The following is a 13,461-nucleotide window of genomic DNA, read 5'->3' on the forward strand; positions in this document are numbered from 1 at the left end:
ATTGTGCAGCAGGTCTGTCCGCAGAAACTTGTCCTAGGCTAGATCAAGGAAGTGCTTCTTACACGCAGACATGATCTAAATCCCAAATCTTCACTGAACCTTAGAGGAGCATCTGTTTTTCTGGCATCTTCCCATAACACTCTGAAGGTAGAGGAAAGTAGGAAGAGCCTTCTTGCCAAGTGTGTGTCAGGCTAATGCGCCAAGCAGCTCGAGGAAATGAGAGCAGCCGGGGCTGATTTGGAAAAGATCCGTTCTGCAGGATCTCTGTGGATACTGTCGGAAAGCACCTAGGAATAATGTTAGAGTTTTATTTGAAATACAATTTATTAGTTTTCAAGCCAATATGTGAGATTTCCCCTGACTAAGTAGTTTATTATGGGATCTAGATACAGAAGGGAAGAATATGTGGTCCTCCCCTCCCATACCTCTTGCAGCCTCAGTCAGCTTAGGAAGACAACGGAATTGTTGTTTACCACTCAAAATAAATGACTAGCTAGCACGGTAAATACCTCTCCGAGGCTTGTTGGAGAAGGTTTCCTGGTATGTGAATTGGACCATGTTCAGAAATTTCTGTAGATCAAAAATAAATATTTCGCTTTTCCCCATAATTACTTCCTATTAAATTTACTTTTTGCCGGGCGTGGTGGCGCATGCCTTTGATCCCAGCTCTTGGGAGGCAGAAGCAGGTGGATTTCTGAGTTCGAGGCCAGCCTGGTCTACAGAGTGAGTTCCAGGGCAGCCAGGGCTATACAGAGAAACCCTGTCTTGAAAAACAAAACCAAACCAAAACAAACAAATTTACTTTTCAAGGTGCTTCTGATAAGCAAATGAAAGTAAGCTGATCTCTGCCTTTTCTCCATTGCATAGATAATACATGACAATCCCTATTGCTCTTTCAGTGACTTTCCCCTAGAGCTGTCCAGGTGCGCACATTCCCAGGTATATTCTGGAGAGCTCCCCACCGTAAAGCCATGCAGACCTGTGCCTCTGTGCCTTGAGGGTCTTAGGAATGAGTCTTCCTGTGGCACAACGAAGTATTGATTCTGGTTTCTCTGTGTGAAAGAGATTTGTGGGGCTTTGCTCTTGGTGACGTGCCAGTTATTTGTCAGCAGCTGTGACAGATTCCACTGAGCATCTACCTTCTTCGGCTTGGATTCCCTGAGAGAGTTGTATAGATTTATGAGGCAGATAACCGGCCACAGAAGGGCAATCTGTCCTGAAAAGGAAAGAGCAAAATTGACCTGTTTAGACCAGAAGGGCAGCAGTGAGGGTAGCTTTTTCTAGAACTACCATAGGAACTAGTCCTTCACATTCTCTAAGATCTTTAGTGCATATTTTCCATTTATGATGTGTTCACGTCCATGCCCCATGAGCAAATACATTCACATAAATCTTCATTTCCCATTGTGCTCATTTTCTTGAATTGAGATCTGTAATACACATATTGAAAAATCCATGACTGACTTAATGCCTGATGTCCAAAGGAACCCCATACCTATTTCTTTGTCCCCCCTCCCTCTCCCGGGAAGGTCTGATTGCCCATTGGTTCCTCTTAACTTTACTGTGAAACATTTTCATCTGTTTCAGATTCTTTGATGGAGGGCTTTGACTGACTGCCACCCTCCTCTCTCCCCACGCAGGTGTCACTTACCCAAGTGCCCTCCTCCTCATCTCCAGGCTCTCTTCTGTTCTGCTCTGGGCTTGATTTCTTTCTTTCTTTCTTTCTTTCTTTCTTTCTTTCTTTCTTTCTTTCTTTCTTTCTTTCTTTCTTTCTTTCTTTCTTTCCTTCCTTCCTTCCTTCCTTCCTTCCTTCCTTCTTTCCTTCTTTTTCTATTTCTTTTTTTTTTTTTTTCTATTAAAGACAAGTTTTGAGCAGGGTGTAGTGGCACATGCCTTTAATCCCAGCACTTGAGATACAGAGGCAGGGGCATCTCTGTGAGTTGTAGCACAGCCAGAGCTATCTATATAGTGAGATCCTATCTTGAAAGGAAGAAAGAACGAGAGAGAGAAAACATGGTTTGAAATTTACTTAAACCCTCTCCAGAGGAAGTGCGCACGTATGGATATAAAGTGAAACCCTGAAACCGTTTCTTCACCACAGACTTTGGGGCTGTGTCAGCCTTAGCCCTTCTTACTTGCCCGTGTGTCCTTGAGTTCAGCTTCTGAACTGCAGGCGTCACTCTGGGTCTCCTCAGCACACGGCCCTGTTTGTGTCTTTCAGAATGCAGCTCTTCAGCATCTGTTTATCCGGAAGTCCTTCCGGCCTTTTAAGTGTCTGCAGTGTGGGAAGGCCTTCCGGGAAAAGGACAAACTGGACCAACACTTGCGCTTCCATGGGCGGGAGGGGAACTGCCCGTTGACCTGTGATCTCTGTAACAAGGGCTTCATCAGCAGCGCCTCCTTGGAGAGCCACATGAAGCTGCACTCGGACCAGAAGACTTACTCTTGCATTTTTTGCCCAGAATCCTTTGACCGCCTTGATTTGTTGAAAGATCATGTGGCCATTCATGTCAATGATGGCTGCTTCACCTGCCCAACTTGTAAGAAACGGTTCCCAGATTTTATCCAGGTGAGTGTCTGTGACTGACATTCCTGTCTGCTTCCATCTTTTAGTAAAAGAAACTTCAATTTTTGGAAAACGGAGACATACTGTCCAGCTCCTGCCTTTTCATCCTTTTTTTTTTTTTTTTTAAATAACTTTGCAATAGTTTTCAAACTGCTTTTCATGTACAGAGTATTATTTTCCTTAGCTGTTCAGATCAGTGTTACTTAAATGTCTTAAGTTATATTTCTAGTAATAAACACCACATCTTGTGCTGGCAAGATAGCCAAGTGGGTAAAGGGGCTTGCCGCCAAGCCAGAAGATCTGAGTTCCGTCCCTGGAACCCACATGAGAGCTACCCCCTGCAATTGTCCTCTGATCTCTACATGGGCACCATTGCACACGTGCACTAAAAAGAAATATAAAATTCATCTTGAAGCACTACATCTGGTTATTATTTTTCAAAAGTCTTTTTAAAAATCTTTGCCAAATATCCACTACTCATGAAGCAGTATAGAGTCTGCCACACGTCTTCCATCATTTCTGAATGGGAAACATCTCCCTTCCATTCCGCTTTCTCTTGCTTTAGTGAGGCTGTGTATTTGGAAGGAAACAGAGTTGGTCTATGATACGTTGTTGTGGCAAGCACTGACTGTCTCTCCTGTAGTATTGGGGCAAAGTGGGACTAGAGAAGTCCCGGAGCATCCCTGATCTCATTTTAACCGATAATATTTTCATTCAGTAAATGATTAAATCACAATATATCATGTAAATAGTCTTTAAACTGCAGGGTATGGTGGCTCATGCCTTTATTCCCCGTGCTTGAGAGGCAGAGGCAGGTGGATCTCCATAAGTTCAAGGCCACCCTGGTCTACAGAGCCAGTTCTAGAACAAGCAAGACTATACAGAGAAACCCTGTCTCATAAATCCAAATATATATATATATACATATATATATATATATGTATATATATATATATTTGCAAAAGCAAAAGGAAGGTGGGATTTACTCTTAGCTCTCTGACCGTAAGAGTGTTGGAGAGTTAGTTTTTCTGTGTACCGTTAGGAAAGTTGTTAAGGCATAATGTAATAGCAACAGGAACTCCAGTGTTAGTGAATCCATGTGCTTTAAAGGCCTAGCTAGGAGGATTTTCTACTCAGCTTCTGTCCATAGCTGACTTGCTGTTTTCTTTTTCACTTCAGTGCTGGCTGTTGGATTCAAAGTATCCCGGATGCTAAGCACACATTGTTCTGTTGAGCTTTAGCTTCTCCCAAAGCGCGTTTTCATTTATTATTTATAGCTAAGAGAGTCCAGAACCTGTCTTTCTCTGTCCCCACCCTCACCCAAGTACTGGAGTTGAATCCAAGGTGAAGCTATAAAATTATCTGAAAGTCAGGGGATTCTGTCTCGTCAGGGAGGATGGCAGTCAGGGCTGTGCTCATGAAGTGGTGTCGCCAGTGTCACCTGATTTCTATCTCTCATTCTTCAGAACCCTTTTCTTCCAGAGCTGAGAGTGAACCCAGAGCGTGCATGGCTGCAGGCAGTTATGTCACACTGAGCTACATCCCAGACCTGCTTTAATAGGAAGAGATGAAAGCATCAGCTACTAATGACGCAGTTACCTCTACAATGTGTAGAAACAAAAATGAGGACAAATGGCTTTTGTTTTCTTATAGGTAATTTTTAGCAAGATTCATTTAAATCCAAAGCCATCCTGCCTTTAGCCTTAAAAAGGAAGAAGATGGCACAAAAGGTCAAGCCAGTGCTCCTACTTTTATGCTTTAAGTCACCTGGGAGGTTCAGATTTATGGGGCTGTCTGTCCTTTCTGTTTCTTTGTGGCCTGGACAGTGTGTGTTACTCAGGGCAGTCTTCCCTTGAGACTGGATGACTGGCCAGGCTGCTGAAAGTCCTCAGTGGTGCGTGGGCTCCCTCTAGCGTCACAGCCACCTCTGGTCCTTTCTTTTGGCCTGAGCATCCTCCTGGTCTTTTCTGCCAGGTGAAAAAGCACGTGCGAAGTTTCCACTCTGAAAAGATCTACCAGTGTACAGAGTGTGACAAGGCCTTCTGTCGCCCCGACAAGCTGAGACTGCACATGCTCCGGCATTCCGACCGCAAGGACTTCCTGTGTTCCACCTGCGGGAAGCAGTTTAAGGTAGGAAGCCATCCTGCAGCCGGAGGGGACTGGCCTGCCCTGGATCAAGTCAGGCTCAGGACGGACACCTGCTTGTTTCGTGGCTTTGTGCACATGCCCTAAGTGATGGTTATTAGAACTAAATTGCTATTGTGGAGTCCAAAGAGACCAGTACATTTACTTGCTGCTTAAATCAAGAGGTCATTCTTGTTGAACATTTAGTCAGATAAGAGCCTGCAGGTAAGCCATCCAGGCAGCCGGATCTTCTCTAGTAGATGAGATGGTAGAGGGGACATGTCCGAGGGTTGGATTATTCTAGAGAATGTAATGATTTCAAGAACTCTGGTGAAATACGCATAGCTTGGCATGGAATCCCAATCTTCAGGAAGCTGAGGCAGGGTCTGGAATTTGAGGCTAGCCTGAGCTATATAGTTAATGGCTAGCCAGTTTGTGCTACACAGTGAACCCAAATGAAAGCAAAGTGGCCCTAGAATTAAGAAGACACCAAGGGGAAGTCTGCTGGAAACTCAGCATTTGTTAGTGACAGTCACCACTAAACACTGCTGTAGAGGGCCAGAGTGACAGTTCAGTGGCTAAAGGCACTTGACACACAAACCTGAGAATCTGAGTTTGATACCCAAACCCCATGGAGAACAGAGAGAACCTACCCATAAAAGTTGTCCTTGGCCCTTAACATGTGTTTGTGGTACCTGAATGTCTTCACCACACTAATGATTGATACAATTAAATAAGGAAGAAGAAGCTGAAATGGATCCTATGGAGAATGAGGGGTATGTCCCTGTGGACTGTGAACATTAAAGAGCAAAGGCTTAAGCTCTGTAGTACATCCATTATCGATTAATTATGGGTTATATTTGTGATGGCTTACAGTATATCATCATGATTGAAATCTCTGAGGAATTCCACTACGAGCTATGTATGGTGGCATCTACCTGGAATCTCAGTACTCAGGAGGCTGACAGAGGAGGATTGCCATGAGTTTGAGGCCAGCTTAGGCTATGTAGCAAGTTAAGGGCCAGCCTGGGAATAGAGTGAGACCTTGTCTCAAAAACCAACATGAGCGGATGACACAGATGTCACTGTGGGCGGGGCTGCTTGCCACTGCGCTTAACAACCTGTGTTTGATCCCTGGAACTGGCTCCACGGGTTATCCTCTGTCTGTATGCAAACCATGTCATGTGCACATGCATGCTTGTACACACACACAAGTTTTAAAGAACTCCAATGTGAACAGTATAAATTGGACTGCAGTTTTCCTATCTTTTCTCTTTCCTTCCTTCTTTCCATCCCTCCCTGCCTTCCTCTTCCCTCCCTCCTTCCTTCCTTCCCTCCTCTCTCCCATCTCCTGCCCAACCTACCTTCCTCCCACCTTCCTTTTTCTTTTTCTCTCCCAATGTTTTCTATGTGGACCAGGCTGGTCTCAAAACTTATTCTTGTGCTTTTACCCTCCGAGTCTTGGGATTACAGACACACACACCACCATAGTTACATCTCCTCTCCCTTCCCTTTCCTCTCCACTCCCTCTCCTCCCCTCCCCTCTTCCCCTCCCTTCTCCTCCCCTCCCCTTCCTCTACTCTCCTCCCCTTTCTCTTCCCCATGTCCACAAGCCGTTCCTGTGTGCAGCACTCTGTCTTGGCCCTGTTAGAATTACAGCCTGTGAATTCACTGTGTGCTGCCCGGTGCTCTAACTACACCTTTTCCCTTCACACTTTTCCATTACATTTCATCTTTCCTCTCCAATTCTCTCCTTTTTCCTTCTTTTTCTCCCACCCCTTCCCTTTCCTTCTCCTCTCCTCTTTTCCCTTTGCCCCTCCACACCTTCTATGCTGGGTATGGGGTTTGAACTTAGGGTTTTGTGTATATTAGTCACAGGCTCTACCAACCAACTTCATCTCCAGCTCCATAGACTTTCTCTCTAAAGGAATCCCTGTGCTGTGATCTAGCATTTGCCAATCCACCCATTCTACCCATTCAGCACTTGGTTGTTTTTGCTACTTTGAGAAAGAGTCTCGTGTAGCCTAGGCTGGCCCCGAGTGGGATGTGTTGTCTAGGCTAGCCTTGAGCTGCTCCTCCTCCCTCTGCTTCATCAGTGTTGGGGTATAGACAAGGGCCACTAGGCATGACTTAATACTTTTTGACTATATTTTTTGTGCCAGTTATTATTTTAATGTTTAGGAAGGTTAAAGACAAAGAGAGTTGGGCCAGCCAGATGGCTCAGTAGGTAAAGGCATCTGCTGCCAAGACTGCCAACCTGAGTTTCGTCCCTGGAGCCACATACTAAGAACTGACTTGCAAGTTGTCCTTCTTCAGACTGGAGACATTTTCTTCTGTGATTTCATTGAAAACATTTTCTGTGCCTTTGATTTAGGTTGCCTTGCCTTTTCCTAGTCCTATTATTCTTAGATTTGCTCTTTTCATAATGTCCCAGATTTCCTGTATGTTTTGTGCCAGGAGTTTTTAGGTTTAACCCTTTCTTTGACTGTGGTGTCTATCTCTTCTATTGTATCTTCAGTGCCTGAGACTCTCTCTTCCATCTGTTGATTTCTGTTGGCAAGGCTTCCTCTGAGGTTCCTGATGGAGTTCCTAAATTTTCCAGCCCAGAGTTCCCTCAGTTAGGTTTCCTTTATTGATTCTGTTTCTACTTTCAGGTCTTGAACTGTTTTATTCAATCCCTTCCACTGTTTATTTGTATTGTCATAGATTTCTTTAAGGACTTTATTATTTCCTCTTTAAGGACCTCTATCGTATTCATAAAGGCTGTTCTTATTTTTTTCTTGTGCTTCAGCTATGTTGCAGTTCTCAGGGTCTGCTGTGGGAGGGTTGCTGGGCTCTAGCAGAGACACATTGTCCTGCCTGTTACTGACTGTGCTTGCCTGCTGGTGTCTAGGCATCTGGGTTTGGGAAGATTATAATTCTAGGTGCTGATATCTGGTCTTGGTTTTGTTTGGAGGCTGTTAGTTTCTATTCCCCCCTCTGTTTCTTAGGGGTGGGTTATGGTGGCTGTGCATTGCCTGGTAGGGATTTCTTCTGGGATTCTGCTAGGTGTGGCCACTGGGGGATTCCTGGAAAAATTGTTTCTAGGTATTGTGGGCTGACACTTAGGAATGGAGATGGGCTGGAAAGTAGGGGCCGAGGGGGACCACAAGTGGGAGGAAAGCAGGATGTTCCACCAGGATCTGGTTCGTCCCCTGGGAATGAAGGCAGAAAGTGAAGAGAGGCCACAACAGGTAGACGGCTACAGAGCTGGGGGTGAGACTGGTGATTTGGGCGTGGCGGAGAGGAGGGAGATGGGTGATCTGAAGCCCACCTACCTGCATTGCCCTCCCACTTGCTTCTCTGGCAGGCTTAGCTAGTGGGTTCCCAGGGGATACTTGCTGGAGATGGGGGCTGGGATAAGTTGGTGAGTCGAGGGAAAGAAGTTTGGAGGTGTCTTAGGATCTTATTGCTGTGAAGAGACAATATGACTGTGGCAACTCTTATAAAGGAACACATTGAATTGGGACTGGCTTACAGTTCAGAGGTTTAGTCCATTGTCATCATGGTGGGAAGCTTGGTGGCACACAGGCAGACATGGTAGCTAAGAGTTCTGCATCTGGATCTGCTGGCAGCAGGAAGTGAATGAGCCACTTCTGGACCTCAGAGCTGACCCCCAGTACCCACTTCCTCCAACAAAGCCATGCCTACTCCAGCAAGGCCTTCTAATTGCGCCACTTCCTGTGAACCTAGGGCCATTTTCTTTCAAACAACTAGAGAGGAAAGATCTGTGTGATCCACCCGGGCATGACAGGCAGGAGCTGTAGCAGGTGATCTACAAAGCTGGGCATGAGACTTGGGAATGGATTTGGAAGAGATTAGGAAGAGGCGAAGATTTGCAGTTAGCCTACCTGGGTTTCTGGCTGGAGTGGCCAGTGGGTTTTCGGAGGAATTGGTATTTTGTTTTGTTTTTTAAAAATTACTCTTCAATTAAAATTTCTCTATCCTTGCCCCTACCCCTTTTTTAACAAAAATTCTCCAAACAGCGAAAAGACAAACTCCGAGAGCACATGCAAAGGATGCATAACCCCGAGAGGGAGGCCAAGAAAGCTGACCGCATCAGCCGTTCCAAGACCTTCAAACCACGGATCACATCCACAGACTACGACAGCTTCACGTTCAAGTGCCGCCTGTGCATGATGGGCTTCCGGCGGCGAGGCATGCTGGTCAGTGCTGGACCAGACAGGAGACTGTCTCCAGACCCACCCCTTTGTCAGTGGCAACGAGCCATACCGAATTAACCCTGTGGATGTGTCAGTCAGTGGCTAGGAGAGAGGAAGGACAAGCAGCCCCGAGTCTGGGCTTCTTTCCTTTCTCCCTTTGCCCTTCTGAACACTTTTTGGACAACCTTTGAGAGACCGTTGTTCCCATGTGCTTCCTTGTCCGGTCGATGCTGGGGTCGATGCTGGGGTCGATGCTGGGGTTGATGCTGGGGCTTTACACCCGGCTGGCATGTGCTCTGCCCTTGAGCCACATCCCTAGACTTCTGTCAGTTTTCACTATTGATTTGTTTTTCTTTACCTTGATCTCTTGGTCTTGTCTCGTTGGACTTCCCTCCTCTCACTTGTTGACTATTCTATCTGGTGGGGTCTTTATCTCCTTCCCAGTGTTCTCTATTAATGCCATCTTTGCCGAGTTAGGAAATAGCGACATAAGGAAACTTCCCTTCAAAGCAGAGAGTGTGGCAGCTTAGGGGAATTATCAGGACAGCTCATTGCTTTCAGCTGACTCAGACTGTATATTTCTACTAAGGTGGTTAGAAAGTCTTAGTACTTAAAATTAGAACCTCGCTTTGTATCCATTCAGCAGTTCCACTAGGACAGTTGAAAACTGAAAGCCAGGGTTACATCAGGGTAATGTGACAGTAAACTCGTGCTCGGCACTTTCTCTCTCTAATGATTGTTCTTCTAGACAGAATGTTGATGGTCCTCAGGTGACTGACTGCCCTCGCCCTCGGCTGTTTGCTGAGTGGTTTATTGTTAACGCCTGTTGACAGGGTCCATGGACACTTCGGTGTCCAGTGTCTCATGTCTTATGCTCTGGAGTCAGCCTTACTGATTGGAGCACTTGCTTCAGAGTTTTAACCTTTAGCTATCAGTTTCAAGGTGTTTTGCTTAACTTTGGTTTGTAATGGTGCTCTCCCTGTGTGTCTGTCTCTCTTTCTCTCTTTCCAGGTAAATCACTTATCAAAGAGACATCCAGACATGAAGATAGAAGAGGTGCCTGAGTTGACCCTGCCCATCATAAAACCCAATCGAGATTACTTCTGTCAGTATTGTGATAAGGTAAAGGCAAAAATCTTCCTCCTGGCTGGGCTGCTGGGGCTTGGGGGTGGGTTTAGGCCACGGATGGATGCCTACCAGGGCTTTTCAGCATTTAGACAGAAAAGGCTGAAAGGCAGCCTCATTGTAAGCCAAGGGCTGTGGAGATGGCTCTGTGGTCAAAAGCAGGAACTGTTGTCATGGATTCTCTACCAGTACCTATGCTGGGCAGCTCAACCTCTTGCAATTCCAGCTCTAAGGAACGTGATGCCCTCTCCTTTCTTTCATAGGAACTACACAAACATGGTACACTTATAGCCTGGCAGAGACAGACACACGTGCATGTGCATACACACATGTGCACACACACACACAAGTGCACATACACACACTTTTAAATAAAATATAAAATTTTAGGGGCTGGAGATGGTTCAGTGGCTGAGAGCATTTCTCTTCCAGGGGATCTGAGTTTAAGTTACATCACCCACGTCAGATGGTTCACAGACTGCCTGTAACTCCAGCTCCAGGGGATACTGTACTTCTGGAAATTTGCACTTATATGTGCACATATGCAAATACATATGTGCACATATAATAGCTTTATAAAAATTTTTAATTAAAACTTTAAATATGGGGCTGGAGAGATGGCTCAGTGGGTAAGAGCACTGACTGATCTTTCAAAGGTCCTGAGTTCAAATCCCAGCAACCACATGGTGGCTCACAACCACCTGTAATGAGATCTGATGCCCTCTTCTGGTGTGTCTGAAAACAGCTACAGTGTACTTATTTATAATAATAAATAAAAATCTTTAGGCCTGAGCGAGTGGGGCCGACTGGAGTGAGCAGAGGTCCTAAATTCAATTCCCAACAATCACATGAAGGCTCACAACCATCTGTACAGCTACAGTGCACTCACATACATAAAATAAATAAATAAATCTTAAAAACATAAACTTTAAATGTGGTGGGAGAGTAGTGGTGTACGCCTTTAACCCTAGCACTTGGGATGCAGAGGTAGGTGGATGTCTGAGTTTGAGACCAGCCTAGTTTTCAGAGTGAGTTTCAAGACAGCCAGGGCTATATAGAGAAATCCTGCCTCCAAAAAAACAAAAAAAGAAAGAAAGAAAGAAAGAAAGAAAGAAAGAAAAAAGAAAGAAAAGAAAAGGCTAGCTAGATAAACTATAATGCTAAAAAAATTAAATGTAAGCATTTTTGAAGAATTCATTGACTTTGTTTTCTTATCCCTTCTGTCTGTGACTTTTACAATAGAGAATATGTATTACCTAGAATATGAAATCATTTGAAATGTCCAAGATGTAAAATAGTCTGTCAGCTTGCATGGTAGATCGGGCCTCCTCGGGGACTGATTAGGCAGTGAAAAGGTGTGTGGTAGAATTCTTTGCCTTTATATATGTGAGTATACTGCTGCTGTCTTCAGACACCCCAGAAGAGGGTACAGGATCCCATTACAGATGGTTGGGAGCCACCATGTGGTTGCTGGGAATTGAACTCAGGACCTCTGGTAGAGCAGTCAGTGCTCTTAACCACTGAGCCATCTCTCCAGCCTAAATTCTCTGCTTTTTTATTGCAGTTACACAAGACAGGGCTGCTGCCTATGGTGTGTATCTTTTACATTTTCTGTGAAGGGTGTTTTTACAGTTACTATCTGTCTTAGAGTTGCCATTGCTGTGAAAAGACACCATGACCAAGGCAACTCTTATAAAAGACAACATTTCCTTGGGGCTGGTTTACAGTCGGAGGATCAGTCTGTTATCATGGTGGAAAGCATGGCTGTGTCCAGGCAGGCATGGTGCTGGAGGAGCTGAGAGGTCTACTTCTTGTTCTGAAGGCAAACAAAAGAAGACTGTCTCCCATGTGGCTAGGGGAAGGTCTTGAAGCCCTCCCCACAGTGATACACTTTCCCCAAGAAGGCCACACCTACTCCAACAAGGCCACACTTCTTGATAGTGCCACTCCTGGCAAGCATATTCAAACTACCACAGTATCTTATACAGAATTTTTACTTCAAACTACCACACTTATTTATACAGGAAATTCAAGGAAATTACCTAGCATATCTATATTAGATTCTTACTTTATCCATTTGCCCTTGCTCCTTGAGAGCTAGGATTATAGCTAGGATTATAGAGCACCAGGCCCAGATTCTCTTCTTATCTCTCTCTTTTTTTTCCCCTCTTCATTTTTCAAGACAGGATTTCTCTGTGTAACAGAGCCCTGGCTTCCTGGAACTCACTTTGTAGACCAGGCTGGCCTCTGCCTCCTAAAAGCTGGGGTTAAAGGTGTGTGCTACCACACCTGACAGTCTTCTTATTCTAAGATAGGGTTTCACTCTAGTTCATACTGGCTTAGACTCTCTGAGTGCTCCAAGGTGGCACTCGACTAGATGTCTCCGGAGATTACAGGCATGGCCCACCATATATACCATGCTTGATGATACGTTTTATTTGGGGCAATGTTGATGCATTTTTCTCCTTTTCTTAGAATGAGATGTCTTACTTTGCTTTAAGCAAGAAAGTGGCACTGTACATTGCTTTCATGGTCAAATATTTAACCCTGCAGGTTTATAAGAGCGCCAGCAAGCGCAAAGCCCACATTCTGAAGAACCACCCAGGAGCTGAGCTCCCGCCAAGTATTCGGAAACTGCGTCCTGCTGGCCCTGGAGAGCCTGACCCTATGCTGAGCACCCACACTCAGCTGACGGGTACCATTGCCACCCCTCCTGTCTGCTGCCCACACTGCTCCAAGCAGTATAGCAGCAAGGTATGGTGCTGGCTCTGACCAAGTGTGATGTCAGAACCTCTACGCAAGGATGTCTTAATAATTGCCTTCTCATCCAGGTGTCATGCATGGTGCATTGATTGGCTGAAGGAGCCCTGTATAAATAAGTGGGGACCACTTATGGGAATGGAACAGTTGGTTTTTACTCTTCCAAATTACTGCTATTTACCAGTAATCTGAGCACTCAACTGCTTTCCTCTTGACCTGCTTGCACCTTGTATCTGAGTATACTTTGTTCACAGTTTACAACCTCATCCTCTAGAATCCCTATACAGGAACTGAGATGCAAGTTTTTGAAAAGGGGGTCACTTTGGTGGGAATCCCACTTCTGGGGACACCACAAGTGTTTGACTACCTCCTGGGGGCTGGGAAGAAGGGGCCTGAGGGTTTGGATGCTGCCTAAGGGTATAGAGTCCTATAAGTGTTTGTGTCCCCTCTTCCTTCTGACTTCTCCCCACATTCTGTTTTGCTTTGACAGTGTGGTCACTTCCCAATGTGGTCAGTGCTGCTTTGATTTCTTCATTGCATTTAGGAGATGGAATCACTCTGTATTTCCAAGGTTGGCCTCAAACTCCTGGGCTCAAATCATCTTTTGTGTCTTAGCTTCCCAAGGAGCTGGCCTTATGTATACAAGCCATTGTGCCTGGTTAAAACAAACAAACAAAAACAAAC

At 45.2% G+C, this 13,461-nt stretch overlaps 1 protein-coding gene across 14 annotated transcripts in view; it reads left to right on the forward strand.

The window, feature by feature from the left end:
* Prdm10 (PR domain containing 10) overlaps positions 1-13,461 on the forward strand; it is a 105,622-nt gene that overhangs the window by 68,462 nt on the left and 23,699 nt on the right. For 9 of the 14 annotated variants that reach the window (XM_006510464.4, XM_006510468.4, XM_006510470.4 and 6 more), the window contains 5 exons: positions 2,222-2,569; positions 4,541-4,696; positions 8,716-8,895; positions 9,904-10,014; positions 12,571-12,771. In XM_006510464.4, coding sequence (XP_006510527.1) covers positions 2,222-2,569; positions 4,541-4,696; positions 8,716-8,895; positions 9,904-10,014; positions 12,571-12,771 — 996 coding nt within the window. Of the gene's footprint in view, positions 1-2,221; positions 2,570-4,032; positions 4,222-4,540; positions 4,697-8,715; positions 8,896-9,903; positions 10,015-12,570; positions 12,772-13,461 lie in introns of those variants that run through there. The other 5 variants (XR_870532.3, XR_003947938.1, XM_006510471.4 and 2 more) reach the window with 3 other exon arrangements.

Source organism: Mus musculus, chromosome 9 (assembly GCF_000001635.26).
Source record: "Mus musculus strain C57BL/6J chromosome 9, GRCm38.p6 C57BL/6J".
Lineage (NCBI taxonomy): Eukaryota > Metazoa > Chordata > Mammalia > Rodentia > Muridae > Mus > Mus musculus.